General features: G+C 48.5%; 1 protein-coding gene across 1 annotated transcript in view; it reads left to right on the top strand.

The window, feature by feature from the left end:
* The window catches only part of MYH16 (myosin heavy chain 16), a gene marked incomplete at its 3' end in the record, with an annotated part of 46,280 nt that extends 24,155 nt beyond the window's left edge, over positions 1–22,125 (top strand). The window contains 23 exon segments of the mRNA XM_069486776.1: positions 1,776–1,949; positions 2,816–3,043; positions 3,858–3,879; positions 3,882–3,958; positions 6,195–6,281; positions 6,505–6,613; positions 6,616–6,646; positions 7,693–7,783; positions 8,251–8,307; positions 9,013–9,160; positions 9,762–9,889; positions 10,235–10,337; positions 10,340–10,430; positions 11,651–11,783; positions 12,877–13,093; positions 15,032–15,168; positions 15,264–15,367; positions 17,282–17,466; positions 18,395–18,588; positions 18,842–18,973; positions 19,975–20,145; positions 20,688–20,888; positions 21,943–22,125. Coding sequence (XP_069342877.1) covers positions 1,776–1,949; positions 2,816–3,043; positions 3,858–3,879; positions 3,882–3,958; positions 6,195–6,281; positions 6,505–6,613; positions 6,616–6,646; positions 7,693–7,783; positions 8,251–8,307; positions 9,013–9,160; positions 9,762–9,889; positions 10,235–10,337; positions 10,340–10,430; positions 11,651–11,783; positions 12,877–13,093; positions 15,032–15,168; positions 15,264–15,367; positions 17,282–17,466; positions 18,395–18,588; positions 18,842–18,973; positions 19,975–20,145; positions 20,688–20,888; positions 21,943–22,125 — 3,003 coding nt within the window.
* Between the last annotated feature and the right edge of the window lie 814 nt (positions 22,126–22,939).

Genomic DNA, 22,939 nt, shown 5'->3' with positions numbered 1-22,939 from the left:
GCCTTTAAGATTCCTTCTGTGCAGGACACAGTGGCAAGAGATGTAGACTTCCCTGCTCTTTACTAATTAGATGTGACAGAGCAAGGTCTTGTTCTAATTAGTGAAAAACAAAAACAAACAAAAAAAAACCTTTCCTCTTGGTTTTTCAACAAGGTTCTAACCTTATTTAACAAAGCCGGAGAGGATGGGTCAGTGGAAGAAAACACCTGCAGCAGGCATGCACTGAATAAAATGTGTTACACAGTTGCAAGTTGTGGTGCTTATTGCCAGTTTTTCTTGAAACTTTGCCACTGTGACATCCCAGATCCCCACTGGCCAGGATGGCAATGATCAAGGTTTATCTGTTGTCTTCTAAGAGACATGAGCCCTCCTCCCAAATCCAGGTCCGTGGCATTTGCCCTCGGAAATGTATCCTTTGACTCAGGAAATTTTCCCAGAGGTCCTGTTCTGCAGGCTCTGCTCAGTGTTGTAGAGACCTGCGGGGGCACAGGGAGATCTTTGAGGGGCTTGCAGACACAGGGCAGAGGAATATGGGTGATGGGATCTGGCAGATCCTGGCGCTCTGACGCAGACTGAGAAGTGCCAAGCGCATCGAGAGGTCCAGATGGATGCTGTGAATGCGGAACAGGAGCGACTGCTCCCTGCTGAACGGCAAAGAAGGCCAGCCCTACAACATGGGGGCCACAGGGGCACAGGCCAGAGGCAGGAAGTATCCACTGAGCCAGCGCAGGGAATGAGCAGGGGCTGCAGTGTGGGAGGCCTGCAAGGCCACGGTGAGAGTTGGAACTTCATGTTGCAGAGAAGGTGAAAGAAGGGGGGTGGGGAGAAAATGAGAGGGACAGAGAGAGAATGAGAGAGAGAAATAGAGAGAGGGAGAGACAGAGCAACAGAGAGACAGACAAAAAGAGAGACAGAGCTAGAGACACAGCATGAGAGAAAGACAGAGAGAGAGAGAGAGAGAGAGACAGAGACAGAAACAGAGAGAATGAGACAGAAAGAGAGAGACAGAGAGGAGGAGAAATCAGTAAAGAACAAAGGGAAGGGAATCCAAAGCTGTGCATTTCACCAGGGCTCCTCCTGTACACACAATGTACAGAACAGATGTAAGCATTCCATCTTTGGTCCTTCCTGCTGTGCCACAGCCATCTCTGCCACCATGAGAGTGTGGCATTTGCATTGTACCTCTGCTGTGCCCAAAGCTGTCTCCAACATCATTTCTCTGTATTCTCTCGATGCCCCTGAGAAACTGCTTGAGCTGATATCCCTATTTTTTGTGTTTGTGGAGGCCAAGGCTGAGTGAGAGACCACAGTGATGAAAGACTCTTCCATCTATAGAAGCGCCATTGCGTGTTCCATCCCTGTAAACCTCATCATGATGATTTCCCTTATTTTTCAGGCAGAGAACTGAATTCCAGTAAAATGCCATGTAACACCATAAGCCACACAGCTGGGCTGGAGCTTTTGCTGTATTACCCTAGATGCTGAGAAACACCTAACTCTGTGTCTTCTGGGATTAAGGAGCATCCTAAGAATTGGTCCTGCGTGATGATGGACCTTCTCCTTCGGGGCTAGGGAGGCTAGGGATGCTTTAAGGCAAGGAGCTCGGCCTGAGAGATGGCACCTGTGGAGAGACTCCGCCTGCAGAGCTGCAGCAAGAGCTCCTTCCCACCCCGTGCTGCTGTGAGGTCAAGTCTGAGCAGACACCCCACAGCCCACCACTTGTCCCCCTGGCAAACCCACCCTCCTAACACTCTTTGGTGTTGCTCATTACCCAGGTCAAGCCACTCCTGAATGTGGCTCGGCAAGAGGAGGAGATGAAAGCCAAGGAGGAGAAGCTGAGGAGTGCCATGGCCAAGACCCAGGAGCTGCTCAACAAGGTCAAGGAACTGGAGGAGAAGATGGCCACGCTCAGCCAGGAGAAGAATGACCTCACCATCCAGCTTCAGGCTGTAAGTGGGGTCCTCAGGGAGAAGGGCAGGAGGCTTGGGGGCCTTGGTGGGGAGGGAGGAAGGGTGAGCTCTTCTAAAAAGCCATGTCCCTCCGGACCACAGGGAAATCCCCCAGCCTTCTCTTTCCCTTCATTACCATGTCACCCTTGACCCAACCACCAAAAAGTCTCCATCATATTCTTACTTGCACACAACCACGGGCTGTTAACAGCCAAGTCCAGGGGTGGCAGAGAGATGTGGCGGGAAGAGCGCCCCCTGGAGTCAGAGCTCGGCTCTGCCACATGAACTTGGCAACTTACCCTCCCTGCACCTCCTTTTCCAAGCCTGCCAAGGGGAAACACAGCAGGGAAGAATAAATGACAGTTTCCATAGGGTGGCAACTAAATGCCCTGCAGTGCATCTGCTGCTGGCATCATTCTGGTTTCCAAAGCTTCTCCTGTCCCTTCTCTGATTTGACCCTCACAGCCACCCCGTGAGACACCTGGTTTTCATGTGTCTCGTACAGGGTAGAAAACCCAGTTTGGCAGACCTTCAGAGACTTGATCAAGGTCTCTAGACCACCTGCCAACACCTTAAGGTGCAGCTGATCACCCGGGGTGATGCAGAGTCAGACGCAGCAGGTCTCAGGTGGAGCCTAAGATTTTGCATCCAAGTGATGCTGCTGGTCCCAGACCACCCTCCTAGACTATGCTTTGTCACACACATCGCAAAAGGAGCTTGGAGATAGCCCACCCCCTTGTCCACCCCTAGAATACATTTTTTCAGGGACTGTCAGCCCAAGGCTTGTCTGCCATCTTGGTGATGGTGTTTGGGTCCCTCACAGGTACCTGGTACCTGCCTTTGACTGGGGCTCTTTCTTCCAACAGGAGCAAGAGAACGTGATGGATGCAGACGAGCGCCTGACTCAAATGATGAAGACCAAGATGGAGCTGGAGAGCCAGATCGCAGACATGCGGGAGCGGCTGGAGGAGGAAGAAGGCACAGCAGCCTCACTGAGTGCTGCCAAGCACAAGCTGGAGGGGGAGCTGAGTGACCTGAAGAGGGACCTGGAGGGCCTGGAAACCACACTGGCCAAGACAGAGAAGAAGACGCAGGTGAGGACTGCCTGTGTCCTACCACACCCCTCTCAGGCCAGGGCACCCCTGCCTGTTCACCTTCAAGGACATCAGGAGCCTCCACCATGGCGATGCCCAGTGCCCCAGCCACTGGCCACGTGGGGCTATTTTAACTTCAATTAATGCAATACAATTTAAAATGCAGCTCCTTAGTTGCACTAGTCACATTCTGAGTGCTCAGAGCCACACGTGTTAAGTGCCACCGGCAGAGAACATGTCCATTACTGCAGAAAATTCTGCTGGACAGAGCAGCTGACTAAGGGGACTGAGAGCTGTTACTGTCACAGAGAAGGTGTTACCTTTAGCTGTTGGATTTCTGCCCAAATAAGCAGTTGCTGCCCTCTCAGCAGCTCCCTGAGGAAGCCCTGGCCCCTTCCTGCCGTCACAGGTGGGTGGAGCTCACGAGCAGTGTAAGGTGACCTCTGCCTAAACCTGTGCTTCTCCAACTTTGCTGTACACACAAACCACCAGGGATACCAACAAGGTGCAGACTCTGGGCTGGCAGGTCTGGTGGGGCCCAAAGGTCTGTGTTTCTAGCACACTCCCAGGTGATGCCATTGTTGACGTCTGGGGACCATTCTTTGCACAGCAAAGCCTTATACTGGTGGTTCCCACTGCTCCCCAACACCCCTAAGATTCTGACTTGGTTGGTCTGTGACATGCCCTGGGTGTTGACATTTCTTAAGCTCCCAGGAGACTCGAGGGTGCCGCCAAGCTGAGGACCTCCCTCTCCTCCCTGTGGAGGCTGTTTCCAGCCTTAAAGACCTATCTCTCTCCTCACCCGGGTTTCCAGGCCCTGGACCATAAGGTCCGCACCCTGGGGACCTCTCACTCCATGAAGACTCCACTGCCAAGCTCCAGAAGGAGAAGAGGGCCCTGGAGGAGCTGCAGCAGGTATGTTTCCCTACATCTCCCCTCAGCAGAGCGGGTGGAGCTTTGTATAATGTGTTTTGCATGTGGAGACTGGAGCCCGGCGTTCAAATCCTGGCTTTGCTGCCCCTCAGCTGAGGCCCTTAGGGAAGTCAAGGAATCTCCCTAAATCTTAATTCCCTCATCAGTGAAGTAGGTGTGGTCATGTCTTGCTGCCTTCCTTCCAGGTGTGTTACAAGTAGGGTGACCATATAATTTATCTCCCAAACTAGAACAGCTTTGAGAGTGAAAGGGGGAGCTGTGAATACTTGTGAGTCAGGTTGTGCCCAGGCACACCGGGAGGTATGGTCACCAGAGTGGTAAGTATGCAGTGGGGGGTATGGAAGTGCCCCATGAGCTCTAAAGCCCAGTGGACCCTAATACACCATGGCAACAACCACCACGAGCTCGTGAGGTCGTGAGGAGACCCACCCTACTTTCCCAGGGTTGCTTTTATGGCTCAGGCTCCTGAATGCAGAGCCAGCTCTGACCAGCCACCAGCGCTGACCTCTAGTGACACAGGTGCAAAGAATAGGTCGCAGCCAAGAGCCGGACACTCGTCCCTGTGTTTGCTGATATCATGAATCCACAGCATGTCCCCTGATCTCCTCTCTCCACTGCCTCTGAAACTGCCTTCCTTGCGCTGTGATTCTCAGTTATATCAGACCCAAGGCCCCCTTTTATAACAAATACAATCGGTGCTTGTTATGCACAGTTCTGTAAAGTTGCCACAAACACTGAATTAACAAATACTGAATTAGCAAATACTAACCACTGCTCCTAGGGGAAATACACGGTTAGGTTCCTGCATGCCTCTGGCCATAACATTTTCGTCAGCCAATCAATTCATAATAAGTATGATTATGATCAATACATTCCTTTGTTTTATGTGTGTTTCTGTTGAAAGACACCTTATTTAATATATATTGTTGATTCATTAACTTTGAACTCACGGCCAGTAGCACTATAACTCATGCCTGAATGAAGCTTATCTAACATATATTTTCTTAGTAAGGCTCACTACAGCCTTCTCATGCTTAGAAACACTAGACGGCACTTCAGGAATATGCCTGGGGGCCACTTTAAATACCAAAATTATCAATAAAAAGCAAAAAAAAGAAAAAAAAGTAAAAAACATGGCATTAAGTAGAGCATAAAAATGATACTTATTTAAAGTTTGAGAGCTGAAACAAGAAGGCAGAGTGTCAACTTGTTCAAAGCCAGCTGGGAATGTGTGTATTGGGCGACTCAAAATTTTCCCCACCATGTACGTATTTGCAAATGACCATGAAAGTGCCATGATTATTGATTTGGGATTACAAATACCTTTTAGTGAGTAAGTGAATCCACAATAGAGAATCCACAAATAATGAGAATCAACTGTATTTTGCAATGCCCTCTAATTATCCTGAAGTACAAATTATAAATAATATAATGCATAACTTCAAAAAATCAACAGCATGCCCTTTGATACAAAGGAGAAATGGATGAAAAGCGATTTAGAATAAATAGCAGTTGTCAGCATGTAGAAACAAGCTCAGGCAGATGGACTAGGAGACAGCACAGGAGGGTGTGGCTGTTGTCGGGGATATGATTTTACAAAATAGTGAATAACCCTTGGGGAAATTCTGAATAATAAAAAATGTCTCAGTTTTCATTTTCTCTAAAAATGTGGTGCATACTAAATGAAAAAGAACATTGAGCTACTGTAAAGTGGTACTGGGTTCTAGGTTCAGAAGAGCATAAATGGTTGTTTCACTTACACGAATGCCTGGGTGGGACATCAGGCATGTGGACTGCAGAATTAGTCACCACAGTGCTGGATTGTCCAGAGCAAGGTGAGATATCCAGTATCCCTGGAGTCACTCACTAAACGTCAGTGGGGCCTCCAGTCACTGTGACAGCCAAAAGCACCCCACAGATTTCCAATATTCCTGGTTTGCAAAAGCTAGCTAAAAAAAAAAAAATTAAAGAAAAAAAAAGATTTCTGATATGCCCACTGGAGAACCAGAGCTTCCGAATGACCCCCTGATGAGTGCTCAGGTCTGTCTGCCCTGGCCCCAGCCAGCACCCGGGAGCAGGTGCTCCGTAATTATTCACTGAAGTCAACTCAACCTCCTAAAGCCTGGGGGCTGCACAGCTCAGAAGTGATGACTAAGGACCAGGCCTGTTCAGCTGCCCCTGCAGTGCCTAGGACACACGTGTGTATCTTTCCTTCCAGAAAACCCTGGATGACCTGCAAGCTGAGGAGGACAAGGTGAACCACCTGACCAAGAACAAAAGCAAGCTGAGCACTCAGATCCACGAGGTAACACTCGTTGCTGGGGCCATTTCTATAACTCAAGACCCAGGTCCATTCCAGGGCACAGGGTGCTCAGATAAGTTTTGGGACCTAGACTGACACATGCCCTGGGATGTGAGGGCCTTTCTGATGCCACAGCTAATGGACTAGGCCCAGTCTGCTTCCTTCTTGCCTTCTGGCTCCAGACTCCCCTCCTCTATACTGTCTCTTGCTTTTCTTGTCACCGTAGTTGGAGGATAACTGGGAGCAGGAAAAGAAAATCCAGGCGGAGGTGGAAAAGGCTCGCCGGAAAGCTGAGAGTGACTTGAAGATGACCATCAACAACCTCAGTGAGATGGAGCCAATCTGGATCTTGAGGAGGTGGTGAAAAAGTACGCCTGCATCATTGTTCATTTTGTCTGTCACCATGTTAGCAATAGCTGGAGCTGCCTGGATGGTGGCCAGTGCTAGGTGCTGTGGGCTTCACGTACATTAACACGTGTCCCAAGTTCCTGCTGTGTGTCAGCCCTGTGCCTGGCGCAGACGATACATACAGAGCAGTGCCTGGTGGGCGCTGAGAAGGAGATGAGCACCACCACCCTGGAACGCTGAGGAGCAGGGCAGGGAGACTTCATAGAAACCTATGAACTGGTCTCTCAGAAGTAACAAGGAGTTGATGGTGTATTTTATCAATATCACTCTGGCAATAATGTGAGGATAGGGGGAGAAAACTGAAAGCAGGAAGACAATTGTGAGGCTATTGCCGTGGTCCAGGTGAAAACCTGAAGTAAGTAAGTGCCTAAGAGGGTGGAGACAAGGAGGATTCAGATAAGGAAAGCTTTTAGGGAGAATTGGACAGTGCACCTTGGAAGTATATTTGACAAAGACAGTTTTAAAACACTGGAGAACTTGATGAGGAGTGTGTGCAGCTAGATCCGTATCTCGGCACATTTCTTCTGTGGCACACACACATAATGTGTGCGACTCTGCCCGTCCTCATCTACTCAGTCTCTGGCATCTTAGTTCTCACACGTGGCTCCTTGAACGTGGAGCTCACACATCCGAAGGAGACAGAGCCTTTTGTGGAAAGTTTTTGAAGGAAAAGTTTTTCCTAAAAAGGCAAAGCATCCATGTTTCTGGAGCCCCTGGGATGTAAGCTGCACCCGAGCAGTGATTTCTGTCCCCTTTGTTCACTGATGTGTACCTGGAGCCCAAAACAGTAAATGTGTGAAGGAATGAATGAGCGAGTGATGAAAAGCCTATGGAGCAGATTCCGGAGTGTGCTGCTCTGTGGGTGTCACCCCAGAGGCCAGGGTCTGGGAGATGGTGGGTTTTGGCAGGTAGAAGGCCTCCTCTGGCAGCCCAGGCACCATTCCCTCGCCAGCTCGCTGGTCCACCCTCAGAGCCTTTCCTCAGGAGACCAAACCTTCCGTTGCAGGAGGGACATGGAAATAAATTCTATGAATTCTAAGTATGAGGATGAGCAGTCTCTGAGCTCCACACTGGAACAGAAACTAAAGGAACACCAGGTATGTCCAGGACTGAGAAGCCTACAATCTCCTTTGGAAATGCACGTCTCTGCACCCTTAGTTTACAGCAGCTGATTGGTTGTTGATGTTTCCTGAGAAACAAGACTGCCATGGAGTCCTTGGAGATCAACCTGTGTTTCTCTCACTCAGGGTCAAATCCAAAGTCCTCACAGTGGTTACGAGGCCCTCTGCCATCTAATCTCTGCTCCCTCCCTGACCTCATCACTTCCTGTTCCACCACCACTCTGTCCAGCCATGCGGGCTCCTTGCTGGGTCTCACACATGCCAGGCTCCCTCAGCCTCAGGGCCTTTGCACATGCTCTCTGAGACCTGCTTCTCTCTGCCTTTGACCATGGCCATCATAAACTCCTGTCCCTATTTTCCATCCTGAAAGGCCAAGTGGGTGACTTTGTAACTTTTCTTGGGAGAGATGAATCTCCCTTATCTGTCTCCTGTGTGTCCTCTAGGCCCGAATTGAAGAGCTGGAAGAAGAACAGGAAGCTGAGAGGGCAATGAGAGCCAAGGTAAGCAAAATACTTTGACCACTTCTTGAGTCAAGGGACCTAATGACAGCCATACATCCCACCATCAGTAGAAACTCCCACTCAGAAAACCAACAGAGAGGACAGGTGTCCAATCAAAAAGTCTAGTCATTTCTTGAGGACCCAGTGTGTGCCAGGCACTGTGTTACACACCCATATGCAAGAGGATGTGCAAGGCAAGGATACCACAGGTGGGTGAGTCCAGACGAGAAGAGGCTGGCCTGCCTGGGGCAGGTGGAGGAGGAAACACTTGACTGCAAAGATTGAATTCTACAGGTTGATGCAGGAAGGAATTTCTAGGCAAAGGGAACATAATGGCACCTACCTTCACAGGGACAGAGGTGTAAAAGGAGAAAGCATGTGTTAGGAAGAGCAAAGCATGGAGCGGGGCTTGAGGGTGGGGCTCCTACAGGGTAGTGAAGCCAGAAAGCTGGTGGGAGACACATCGTACTGTGCCTAACCTCCAGATTTAGCCAAATTGGACAGCAGAGTAAGGTGGGGACTGACACCCACCCAGTGTGGGGAGGACATACAGTGTCCTTCACTGAGCCTGTGGATGGCAGGCAGGGCACAAGACTCCCCAAGTGCAGGCCCCGGCTTCTCAGACATGATGTGGTCACCGCACTCTTGACTAGAGAAAAACGAGCTCTGGCTGGCTTCCATCAGTGTCATTAAACCTAACCCCAGGTGGAGAAACAACGCAGCGAGCTGTCCCGGGACCTCAAAGACCTCAGCGACAGGCTGGAGGAAGCTGGTGGAGCCACATCTGCTCAGGTGCCCATCCCAGGGGCCCAGGAACCCCCAGCCCTGCCTGTGGGAGAAAAAATGCTGGACTGTGAGCAGCGGGATAAAGACCAGTTAGTTCTTGCTGAGTTCCTGAGACTAGCTTAAGGAGAAACCAATTAATAATGAAGAGTAGGTGTGGGAGGGGCTGTTCAGTTCACTTTCTGCTGGGGCTTCATAGCTCAGCCTTGTTCACGGAAGCAGGAGACAGATTGGATGCAGAAGGCAGGTATTTAAACACAGTGTATTAATAGAAAATGTGAAGTGTAGCAAGGCCAACAGATCAAGAGACACCTGCCTTTGAAAAGATAGTTTGTTACTCTAACAGTTCCAAGAGGAAAGGCTCAGTATTCCCCATGGGGCACTAGGCTTGGCCAGGAAGGGGGTGTGGGCGTGGGAAGGGGAAATGTGGGCAAGGGCCCTTCCTGTGGTTTCTATGGCAAGGCACAGGCAAGGCAGGGGAAACTGGCTTAGGACTGGACAGTTTGGGTAATCCCAGTGGGCTCTGGTGCACAGGGGCTGTCCCCAGTTCCTGCTCAGTTGGCCAAGCTGCTATATTTATTTGGTACTTTAGAAACAACACCTCGGGAGACTTAGGACCTGGCTGGGGAACCGGTTCCTCATCCAATATTTCTTCCATCCCTTTCACCCAGCTGAAAATAGTGAACCGAGCCGGGAACATGAAGAATCCCAGAGTCGGCTCAATCAAATCCTACAGATAAAGACATCTCTGACATCGCAAGTGGATGATTACCAGAGGCAGCTGGATGAAGAGTCGAAGGTTGGTTTGGGGGTGGGGATGGTGGTGACAGAGCTGCCTCCTTAAAGGTTATAGGTTATGGAGATATAGAAGGAACATGAAAAACCGGTGATACAATAGCAAGTAAAAATGTTAACTACAAAACTATAGTACATGATGTGTACGACTAGATGAAATCCCATATCCCTGTGGACAATAATGGGGTGAAAATAAGGAAAACGGAACCCTGATGGTTTGGATTGTAGAATCATGTGTCTTTTCCCTCCATTACCTGCTGTCACTGTTGCACCAATGTTATGCATATCTAAGTGATAGCCCCGGGGTTGCAGAAAGTCCCCAGGGCCGCTGACTGGCTGGTCCCCGCAGTCCCACAGCACAGCCGTGGTGAGCCTTGCCAGCACCAAGCACAACCTGGACCTGCTGAAGGAGCAGCTGGAGGAGGAGCACGGGGGCAAGTTGGAGGTGCAGCGCTTGTGTCCAAGCTCAACACTGAAGTGACCAGCTGGAGGACCAAGTACGAGACTGATGCCATCCAGAGGACCAAGGAGCTGGAGGAAACCAAGTGAGTGTCACCCTTGTGCTGGGTAGGCTGGGCGGGTGAGCACTGCTAAGGCCAGGACCAAGCCCAGGAGAAGGAAGTTCATGGGCTTCTTTAAGAGGAGGACTAGGTTTCTGGACAAAGAAGCCCACTCTGGGCCCTGAGCAGAATATTTTTTGCACATACCACCAACCTCAGAGTTCCGCCTTCAGGGACTATCTACCTACACTCAGGTAGCCTGCAGGGAGCCAGGCTCCAGTTCTAGGAAGGACTTCTCTGACTTTTGATGTGCTCAAGAGGCATCGGCAAGCCTTGCTGAAATGTAGGTTCCCCTTCAGTGGGCCCAGGGAGAGGCTGGCAAAGGTCTCCACTGCACCAGCTCACTGGCTCTGCAACAAATGCCTCATCCTTTGAGCTTTCTTTCTCGTTCAAAAACTACAGAAACTGACACCCTGCTTGCACCCAGGGAAGCTCTGTGGTTGAGCCACCCTGGGCCAGGCAGGGGAAGGGACCCCAGCCTGCTCACTGGTCCCTTTTATTTACCAGAATTTCTGGTGATACAATAGTAAGGCATAGTGACCTCCAGCTGATGCAACACTTTCACCTAAAGCTCTTTCTTACACTAAGCCTAAATCTGCCTTCCTGTAACTTCCACCTCCTGCCCTCCAGCCCTTTTCTATTGAGGCTGCTGGGAGCTGCCTGGTCATACCCGAAAGCACCTACTCCTGGGCTAAACCTAAATCTCAATCCCTAACCTCTCTCTGCTTGGAACCCTGCCCACTCTCCCCTCTCCTCAGGGCTTTGCTCCTGTGTCCCCTCCTCAGAGAGTCCCCCTGAGCCCTCATGTGACACTGCAGTCAGCCTCTCCCACCTGCACTGCCGGTCCCCTTCCCTGCTTTTTTCCCCTGTAGCGCTTATGAGGTTCTATATGTTCGTACTGTCTGCCTCCCCCCTGCTCCAGAACAAACGTTTCACTAGGGCAGAGCTCTTAGTCTGTTTTATTCACTGCTGTATTGCTAACACCTGGAACAATACTTGGCACAGAGTAGAAATAATAAGTATTTATTGAATGAATAGATGCATGAACAGGTGTTTAGGTGGCTCTCTCGTAAACATTCTACATCTTTTCCAACGCTGACACCAGAGCTTAGTGCCACGCTCCCCACCCTCCGATGGGGCAGTGTGGAGGCTGCGCCTGTGGACTCCTACATCTCTTTCACGGCCCCTCTGGCCCTCATCTGCAGGAGGAAGCTGGCCGCCAGGCTCCAGGAAGCAGAAGAGGCAGCTGAAGCCACCCAGGCCCGGGCTGCCTCCCTTGAGAAAAATAAACAGAGACTCCAGGCAGAAGTCGAGGACCTCACCATTGACTTGGAGAAGGTCAGAGGGTCAAATGCTCAAAAGTTGCCTATTTACCGGGGCAGAGAGCCCACAGCAGAGCTGGGACCAGAATGCCACACATCTGGGGTTATCAGGAAGAAACTGCTGGCCCAAGAGGGTGGAGCACAGGACTTGTCTGCAGGAGCTCACTGGACACAGGCTCCTGCTTGAGCATGGGTTTGTAAACTCTTCTGAGATCTTAACACTCAACAAGCCACTATTTAAATAGGTCCATGAGACAGGTAAAATTTGCTCCCAGGAAGTTATATAACACGTCTTCCCAGTTCCCCCCTCTCTTACATAAACTATGTCCCACACATGGGGGACATAGCTAAATATTCCTGTTTGCATCCCTGCTTCAAACTGGTTTGTCAGTCCCTAGCTGAATTAAATAGTATTTCCCCTGGCATGCACCTCCCTGGTCTTGTTCTAGATAGGACCATGATTCATGCCGGCTGTGAGGGGCCAGAGGCAGCAGAATCCGAGAATGTGATTGCATCAGGGGGCGACATAGGCAGGAGGTCACATCTATGTGAGGGGCTTCAGGAAAAAAGTCCTGAAACCCAAAAAGGTTTTGCTTCCTCATATTAAGAAATTAAGCAAAACTTTACAAAATCTAATATAGCTCAACAACAAGTACACAGTTGCTGGCGAGTTAGGAGAAAGATAAAAGGTCTATGGAAAAATAAAGTCTAAGAATAATCAGTTTTGAGTTGGGCAATGATGTGCCACATATATGACTATGTCAGAGAAATACATTATAGGGAGTTAGGTCAGATATCATAAATCTGGGAAGACTGCTGTGGCCCAAACTCCTCATTTTACACTTGAGAAAATTCTAGCCTGGGAAATTGAGGAGTGCCTGGGGTCACACAGCACACATCACTAGAAGTTTGGGAACTGGAATACAGCTCTTTGCAGACTCTGTTCTGTGCTTATGCTGTAAGTGTTGAATTATATTCTGATTCCCAAGGAGTCTGTGGTCATGAGAGTTACTGGGGAAAGGGAGGGAAGGGAGCTTGGTGGGGGAAGGAAGGACGGGAAAGGGGCAGGGAAGTCAGACCCCCCAGAGACCACTTCCACCTTGCTCCAGGCCAATGCTGCAGCCGCTGCCCTGGACAAGAAGCAGCGGCTCTTTGACAAGATGCTGGCCGAGTGGCAGCAGAAGTGTGAGGAGCTGCAGGTGGAAGTGGACAGCTCACAGAAGGAGTGCCACATGTACATGACAGAGAGCTTCGAGATCAAGACAGCCTATGGAGAGTGCCTGGAGCACCTTGAGTCAGCGAAGAAGGAGAACAAGACCCTGCAGGGTGAGTGTGAAGGCAGGCAGGTGGGGTGGGCCTGCGGGGATGGGGATACAGACAGAGCCCCGAGCCTCCTGAGCACCTGGCACACAGTAAGTGCTCAATAATTTTTGACTGACTAGTCAGCACTTTCCAGAAGCACTTGGGTGCTCAGCAATGTAACTTTAGGTGAGTTACTTAGGCATTCTGTGCCTCAGTTTCCTCATCTGTAAAATGAGGATATAATTCTACCTTCCTTGTGAAGTTGTCATGATGACAAAATAAGATAAAATGTGTGATGTCTTCACTCAGTAAAGCAGCTGGCACAAATAAGAGCTCAACAGATTTTATGTACTGAGCCCTTACATATAGCATATGTAAATAATATACATATACAAGATGCTCCTAGACTTACGATGAGGTTACATCCCGATAAACCCATGTTAAGTTGAAAATATCATAAGTCAAAAATGCATTTAATACACCTAACCCAAGAAACACCATAGCTTAGCCAAGCCTACCTTAAACATGCTCAGAACACTTACACTAGCCTACAGTTGGGCAAAATCATCTAATGCAAAGCCTATGTTATGATAGAGCATTTAAAATCTCATGTAATTTATTGAATACTATACTGAGAGTGAAAAATAGAATGGTTGCATGGATACCTGAAGTACAGTTTCTACTAAATGCGCATGGCTTTCGTACCATTGTAAAGTCGAAAATCCTAAGTTGAACCACCGTAAATCAGGGATCATCTATGTATTTTTTAAATATAGGACTCTCAGGATGGAATCTCCTTCTGTTGGATATTGTTTAAAAAATGTTGGCTATCTTTTGAAGATGGTTTTGCCATACATAGGTTTAATTGCATTATTTATTTCTCTGGTAGACACACATTTCTAACCACAAATAGTTGTGCAAGAGATGTTACTTTTTTTATTTTAAAGAACTGTTTTTGGGTCTCCATTCTGCTGAGCAGCAGAAATGAAATCTCAGGTGAGGCAGGGTTTTCTCGGTCAATTCTGGGTTGTCCCACCCTGCTGCCTCCTTAGGCTTGTGTCTATGTCCCAGGGCTGACGTGGGGTCACTACAACAGGGGTAGAGGCAGACAGTCCGATGTCCCCCAAAGCTGCCCCAGGTCCTGTGAGTCCCTCCCAGGGGCATTGTCTGCTTAGAGGAGACAATCTTGAGAACCAAGCATTTGAAGTGTAAGGGTTCCACTTTCTTAATTTCAAAAGTGAAGGAACTGAGCATAAAGCAAATAAATACATGAGTTAAAAATTAGGGAGAAACATCTGAACCAAATAAAGATTGCCAGGACTCAGAGAGGAGGGAAAACAGGAGGGGGCAATTATCAGGCACTGTGCAGGTCCCTGCCAATGTGCCTGGGCTCCCCAGCTTCCACTACAGGTAAGAAAACTCCCAGGTACCCTGAGGATTAAGAGCAAAGGAATATATACCTCACCTGGTAGGTAAAGCCCAGGTGGGAGCAAACCTTGTGAAGTAGCCCCAGCCTGCTGGGAGCTGTAAGAACAATGCCTGAAAAGCCTGCTTGGGCTGAGAGAGTATGAGGCAGCATCATAGTGTTCCTAGAGTGGTGCACTAGAGAGTGTTCCAGAAACAGCCACCATATCCAGGTACAGATGATGGGGGCTATGTGAGCCATGGGAGTGTCAGTAATGCCAGCACAAGTGGACAGCAACAACTGAGACCTAGATGACATCCTCCAAACCCCTCCAAATGCCACCTGGAACTTAGAGGAGCTTGAATCCAATAGTTTCCAATGTCCAAGCCCTGATATTCCATGAGTCTACAGTGTGGAGTAAATTGCTTTCCTTTTTATCCAATGAGGCTAGGTGTGCCTGCTTCTTACCTCCATGGAGGAATGACCGAGGCACATGCCATGATGCTGGAATGCTGGTGTCCTCATGTGCCTTATTAACATGTATATTCCTATCTCAGAGGAGATCAAGGATCTCATTGATCAGCTCGGAGAGGGAGGACAGAGTGTGCACGAGCTGCAGAAGTTGAAGAAAAAATTGGAGATTGAGAAGGAAGAACTCCAGGTGGCCCTGGAAGAAGCTGAGTCTTCCCTAGAGGTAACCAACCATGTGGCTGTCACTGGGGCCTGGACCCTTGGCTAGGGACTACACACCTTCTTGGCCAGAAAGACTGATGTTTATATTCCTGGTAGGTTGAAGAGAGTAAGGTGATCCGAATTCAGTTGGAACTGGCTCAGGTCAAAGCTGACATTGACCGGAGAATCCACAAGAAAGAAGAATAATTTGAAGCTATGAGGTATGGAGCTGATGGAATGGGAGGCTGACTTTTAGCCAGTATGATGGTGTAGAGCCAGAAACCTAGGTCTCTGCCACCTGCTAGTCATGTGACCTTGGGCAAGTCACATGAACTTCTCTGAACCTCAGTTTCCTCATCTATTAAATAGAAATAATGATAGTGCCTTACACTAATGTGGCACTGGTTTACCAGCATATAGTATTTTAGCCATGATGGCTAATGATGCTGAGCATCGTTTATGTGCTTACTGGCCATTTGTATATCTTTTTTTGAGAAATGTCTATTCTTTGTCCATTTTAAAAATTGGGTTGTCTTTTCATAGTTGACTTGTAAGAGTTTTTTATATACTCTGGAAATGAGACCCTCATCATATATGATTTGCAAATATTTTCTTCCATTCTGTGGGTTGTCTTTTCACTTTCTTAAAGGTGTCCTTTGAAGCATAAAAGTTTTTCATTTTGAAAAAGTATAATTTATTTTTTCTTTAGTCATTTGTGCTTTAGGGGTCACATCTAAAGATCCATTGCTTATTCCAGTCACAAAGATTTATGCCTATATTTCCTTCTAATAGTTTTATCATTCTAGCTCTTACATTTAGGTCTTTGATCCATTTTGAATTAATTTTTATATATGGTGTGAGGTAAGGGTCCAACTTTATTCTTTTGAATGTGGATATCCAGTTGTCCCAGCACTATTTTTTGAAAAGACTTTTGTCCCCATTGAATGGTCTTGGTACCCTTGTTGAAAATAAATTCATCATAATTGTGAAAGTTTGTTTCTGGATTCTTGATTCTATTCCATTGATGTATATTTCTATCTTTATGCCAGGACCATACTGTCTTGATTACTGTATCTTTGTAATAAGCTTTGAAATTGGAAAGTGTGAGTCCTACAACTTTGTTCTTTTTCAAGTTTGTCTTGGTCATTCTGGGTCCCTTCCATTTCCATTTAAATTTTGGGATCAGTCTGTGAATTTCTGTAAAGAATCAGCTGAAATTCTGATAGAGACCATGTTGAACCTATAGATCAATTTCGGGATTATTGCCACCTTAACAATAGTAAATCTTCTGATCCATGAACATGTATATATTTCCATTTATTTAAATCATCTTTAATTTTTTCAACAATGTTTTGTAGTTTCTGCTTATATTTATTTTTTAAGTTAAAGTGAATCACTATTTTATTCCTTTTGAGAATGTTATAATACCCCCTCCCATATCTAGGAATTGAACCAGTTCAAGGTGCTGCAAATCCAGCAATGTGCCTGCATGTGGTGGGCATTCAGGGTGGAGCTGAGGTGAACATGGGATGGGGGTGGGGATTTCTGAAAAGGCAGGTGACAGGATCTTTACATGCCAACCATTTATTTGCCTCAACTTAACAAATGTTTATTGGACACCTCAATTACCTCCTTGGTCTTCTCCTATAAAAGATTAGTACAGCTTATATGAGGGTTTTATGGAAATATTTATTGTGTTGATTATAATTATTATATACTAAATGTAACCAATTAATGACTGTTGTTTTGAAGAAAGATATAAACCTGACTTGAGGCCAAAACTCACATTCTATAATGGAAAAATCTGGGACTTTAGCATCTGGATTTGAATTATGACTCTACTAGAGGCCAAATGGGTGGCCTTTGGCATGTTTTTCAGCATCTCAGAGCTGATCTGCATGTTAAATGAATTGAATCACATAAGACACATGGTAAATGCTCAGTAAATATGACCTTCCTTTTCTTTCCCCAAAGCATGAGACTCCCCCACTTAGTGCTTTAAGGGTTTGTTTAATTTCGCAACATGGTGGCTATATCTGCTCCACTGATACTGAGAGACCTCTTATCTAGGGAGGTTTGGCACAGACTGAACAGCAGGCCCAGTATACCAAGCTCTTCTCTGTTTGGACTTACAGGAAGAACCACCAGCGCACAGTCGAGTCCTTGCAGCCCAGCCTTGAGGCAGAGGCCAAGGGCTGGGCAGAGGCGCTACGGCTCACGAAGATGGAGACGGACCTGAATGAGATGGAAATCCAGCTGGACCATGCCAACAAGAACAACAGCAAACTTGTGAAGACACTGAAAAGGCTGCAACAGAAAACCAAGGTAGTGATCTGGGAAGAGGAGAAACTAATCATAAAGCAAGCTATCATCAGTCGATCCTGAAGGCTTACAGGGAACAAACTTTGTGCATGTCTTCAGCAAGGATAAAGGCAGCAAAGTGAGAATGCGGGGTGGCTGGCAGTCTAGGGAGCAGAAGAGTTGGGTACTGTATAAACAGGAGGGCCCAACTACCAAAGTCCATGTCTGCGACAACTGGAAAGAGGGAAGAAAGGAGGGAAACATGAAGTTGGGTCTGCTTTAATTTTTAAAATCATTTTTTGACTTATTATAAACAATTTTAGACATAGAAAAATAAAGAACATAAACTCATATACCCACTACTGGCCTTAAAAAATAAACACAAGTCCCCTTTATTGCCCTCCATCATCAGGCTGGTCTTTAAAGCATACATCATAGTAGCATTCATGCATTCAATACTTGTTCACCAGGGACCTGCCCTACCCAGGCACTGTTTTAGGTGCTAGGGATACAAGAGTGGACAAGACAGAAACACCCCTGCAGGTAGACAGTAACCAACAAATAAATTAAACTGTAGTATTAAAAATGATAAGTACTATGAAGAAAAAAGAGGGCAGAGGAAGGAAGCCAGGGATCAGCCAGTGAGAGCATAATTATCAAAGGTCATCAGGGAAGGCCTCCCTGAGAAAGCCTTGCTGGGCACTCTGCCATCAGGAAAGGCTTGATCTCTTGTCAGACAAGTCCTGGGTCCTGGCCTAGCTGGGACTCCACCACACCATGAACTCCCCTAGGGCAGATCTGTGCCTCACTCTCTTTCTCCGTGGCCTCCAACCCCTGCCCCGGCTTCTTGCTGAGCTCTGTCCATAAAGGTGAGGGCACCCTCAGGCCTGGCCAGCCCAGGTTGTACCAGAGCCCAGCTAATGGGCTCAGGCCAGATTCTTCTGCCCTCCAAGACCTGCATGTCCAGATGGATGAGGATGCCCGGCAGCATGAGGAGCTGCGGGAGCAGCACAACCTGCAGGAGCGGTGCCTGAGCCTGCTGCAGACAGAGCTGGAAGAGGTGCGTTCAGCCCTGGAGAGCAGCCTGCTGGAACAGGATGTGGTGGAGATCACTGAGAGGCACAACGAGGTCAACATCCAGGTAGGATAGTGGCTCCTGGATTAGTGCCACTTGGACTCACACTCAGACACGTTATTCCTAGGCTACTCATGACTCGAGTTCTGCTCTAAAACCCAGAGAGGAGTGCAGGGGAGAGACTCTCAACCCACACAGAAGGCCCAGGGCCATTTCCTGTTGAAGGGTCTGGCAAGCATGTCTGGGAGAGGGTGGTTTTCTTCTCTGGACATGGGCAGGGCCATGCAGACTCCTGGCAGTGTCTTCATTCCTCCTCTAGAACCAAAGCCTCCTCATGGTCAAGCGCAAGCTGGAGTCGGATGTCCAGCACATCTCCAACGAGCATGAAGAACTTATCAGTGAGTTCTGCTCAGCTGACGAGAGGGCCAAGAAGGCCATGACAGACATATGTGTGTGTGTGCCTCCTAATGCTGGTGGGAGGGACCTGGGCGAGGCCTGGACGGGAAAGCTACCCCCTCCCCTCATGGGTCACTGTGGACTTACTTGTGGTGCCCTGCCCACCATGGATGTGGCTCTGTCATGGAGGAGCCCGAGGCTTTTCTAAAAAGACAAACATATGAAATAGGGAAGAATTACAAGCTACACATGATCATGTGAAGGATTAGAGCATGAGGTCAGGGGACTCAGATCAAAAGGGCTCATCTGGGCAGCATTTTTGGCAATGGGCAGCATTAAAACAGCCTTGAAGGAAGAGCTAGGAAAAGGAAGACGGACACATGCCCAGGGGCTCAGAGATGGATGTCAGCAAATGTGTCACGACATGTTTTCACCCCAGTGTCCCTTTGGGTGCTCACACCAACCTTGAGTGGTAGGTTCCGTTTATCCCCACTTTGAAGATGAGGGAATACAGATTTTATTGCTGGGCTTCTCTCACTTGATTGAAATTCCAGGAGTTCAAGAACGTTGTTGGTCTTACGTGGTGCTACCTCCCAAGAGCATAGACCCATGCCTGGTACACAGTAGACCCTCCATGAATATTTGTGGAAAAAATGCAAGAACAAGGGGGCTATGGACAGATAGGCAACTTGCTGAAGGTCACTCAGGGCTGGATGAAGTCCTAAGGCTTCTAACTCCAGATGCTGTGCTTTTCCCACCCTCCATGCTATGCCCCTCATGGAGGTGACAGCAAAGGGTTTGGCTTGAGTGCCCCTAGCTAGTGGGAGTCTGTGGGGTTAGCAGGCTTGGTTGGGGGTGCATGAGCCTCCCCCTCCCCATTTGGGGCACATGGGAACAAGGGCACCCCCTCCACCAAACTCTAGCAGCTTGTCAGCGAGGATCCTCTTGTCAACCACTTGATTTCCCAGAGACTGGAAGACAAGGTCCCTCATCTCTCAAAGTCGCTACAAACTTGGGTAGCACCCAGCTCCAACTCCCACTCCTCCCTGTCCACAGGCTGCCCGCATGGCGGAAGAGCTCCGGCAAGAGCAGGACCACTGCATGCACCTGGAGAAAATCAAGAAGAACTATGAGGTCACCATCAAAGACCTGCAGGCCAAGATGGAGGAGGCTGAGCAGCTGGCCCTAAAAGGAGGGAAGCGCATGATCATGAAGCTGGAAGCCAGGGCGAGGGCAGTGCCAAGCCAGCCAGGAGACGGGAGCCAAAATCATGCCCTGCATTTGATGAGTACCTGGGTGGTGCAAGTGCTATGAAACAAAAGGAAATTGAGACAACAGATCTAGTTTATTTATTAAAAGTTCCCCCCCTTCCTCTCTCCCTGTCACCTTCCTCCCCAGAATGTCCCTAGCCTCCAAACAGAGCAGTTCTCAATATTTTCCTTCCTCTTATTACTCACTTAAAACCAGCTTTAGTCTTTACCCCATGAAATGTCAGTGCTGAAAGGGCCCAGAAGGTTCAGTCACCTTGTCCAACCTCTGACTCCCCCATTTCCCAGAGGAGGGAACCAGAGGTTCAGGGGAAGGTGACCATGTGATAACCACAGCATGGCCCATAAAAGGCATAGCCTGGCTTTCCTGCCAAGGGCTCGCCCCATCACCTCTGGGCAGGAAGTGGATATTGCAGCTGTGACAGCCACATCCAAGGCCACAGAGCTCTGAAGTTCAAAAACAAGCATCCCCTCAGCTGCATTCTTCTCTTCCTCCCTCAGATCAAGAAACTAGGGACAGAGCTGGATGGGGAGCAGAAACAGCACGTGGAGACGGTTAAAACGCTGTGCAAGAACGAGCACCGCCTCAAAGAGCTGGTCTTCCAGACGGAGGAGGACCACGAGACCAACCAGCACATGCAGGAGCTGGAGGAGAAGTTGCAGAACAAGCTGAAGGTCTACAAGTGGCAGATGGAAGAGGCGGTGAGTGCTCAACATGCTTCCCCACTCCTCACTCCCTAATGCACGCTTCCCAGCCCAGGCTGCCAGCCTTGATTAGAATTAACCACAGGGAAAGAAACAGGTATTGGCTCCAAGATGACTCTGTGAAGCTCATGTCCATCGCACAATGTCCTCAGTATTATGTGGGGAGGGACCAGACAATACATACTAGAGATAAGAACATGTAAAAACTAAAAATATTCCCCATGACTACTGGGTTAACTAATGTAACCACTGCAGCAGTGACCTCAACCCTAGGAAGGTCCTGCTCTCTCTGTTCTGCTTCTGTTGGCCCTTGTGGCCTCTGGCAAGAACAACCTCTCCCTCCTGTATTTGATTCTCCTGCTGCTGAGATAGGAAGGCTGATATTCTTAGCCAATTTCACAGGCATGGAAACAGACCCAGAGTGGAATATCTATGTTATGTTAGTGAAAGTCAGAGCCAAAGTCAAATGGTCAGCAAACAGCAGTTTCAAGTATCAATCCTACACCACATGTCTTATACACTCCCCCTTCAGGGACATAGTGACTCTGCTGTCATTTGCTGCTGGTTCTGCGGCCACCACGTTGAATCCATCAGCCACCCATGAACCCAACACTCTTCCCAAAGTCTCCATAAAAGCCAGCTGACAGCAGATACGATTCTAACCAAAAAAATACTGTTCTAACCAAAATGCCTACAATTCCACTGGAAGACCAGGGGATGGGAAATGTATGGTACAAGCTGGGAAAGTGCTACATCCTCATCTTCTATAATAGAGCACCAATAGATAATGCCAAAAACCGCAAATTACAAAAGCAGCAACAGAAGTGCATTTTTACTTACAAATATTGATGTAAAGGCCAAAAAGAATCAGCTAAGAATGTTGAAGGTGGTCGCCCCTGGCGAGCTGTAGCATGTCCCTCCCCACCTAGGACACCTGTTTTGTAAGAAGAACAACTGGACTCTTAGAGGTCCTAGTATAACTGATAAAACTGTACACTTAACCAGAACCAGCAAGGCTCATGCCCTGTTTTCCGCTGTGCCTTTGTCACAGGAGGAGCAGGCCAACCAGACCTTGGCTCGGTACAGGAAGACAATACACGAGCTGGATGAGGCTGAGGAGCAGATGGGCATGGCGGAAACTGCCCTGAACAAGCTGCACACCAGACACCGTGTGGCCGGCAAGGGCATCACCTCTGTGGAGATCATCCAGGTGTCCAAGACAGGCTCCTCCGAAACCCTTTTTTTTTTTTTTTTTTTTTTTGAGACAGAGTCTCACTCTGTTGCCCAGGCTAGAGTGAGTGCCGTGGCGTCAGCCTAGCTCACAGCAACCTCAAACTCCTGAGCTCAAGCGATCCTCCTGTCTCAGCCTCCCGAGTAGCTGGGACTACAGACATGCACCACCATGCCCGGCTAATTTTTTCTCTATATATTTTTAGCTGTCCATATAATTTCTTTCTATTTTTAGTAGAGATGGGGTCTCGCTCTTGCTCAGGCTGGTCTCGAACTCCTGAGCTCAAACGATCCGCCCACCTCGGCCTCCCAGAGTGCTAGGATTACAGGCGTGAGCCACCGCGCCCGGCCTCGAAACCCTCTCTGAGGAATGAAGCCCTCCCTGCCCTAGGCCACAGCAGGTAGGTGTGGACTGCAGGAAGCTCGCCTTCCCTGCACCTGCTTTACTCCTAGCCATGGTAGTGCTCCCCTCACCTCTTCACCTGCAGTTCTCCTCTCTGGATTCTTGCAGCCCTTGGGTGGGGTGCTGTCCACCTGCAGACAGGTGCAGGTAGTCCTGATGTCCCCCATCTAGGTGGAAGGCAGTTTCCTGTGTGATGCCACCTGACGCTAGACCTGGAATGTGGGTGCTTAGTACACACGCATTTTCACTGGAGATGCGTGGAGACATCCGCAAGATCACGGCAATGTGTGTTCACCTTTCACATCCCCCACAATATCATTCTTCACTGGGAATTTCATCAACACTGGTTGAATTTAGGTTTCTACTACTAAGGAAATAATTAATAATCATCATCACAGCTACCATTTCTTGAGCA

This window comes from Eulemur rufifrons, chromosome 14 (assembly GCF_041146395.1).
Source record: "Eulemur rufifrons isolate Redbay chromosome 14, OSU_ERuf_1, whole genome shotgun sequence".
NCBI classification, from domain to species: domain Eukaryota; kingdom Metazoa; phylum Chordata; class Mammalia; order Primates; family Lemuridae; genus Eulemur; species Eulemur rufifrons.
The sequence above is the reverse complement of the archived record's forward strand: the minus strand, read 5'-3'. Positions and strand labels throughout refer to the sequence as shown.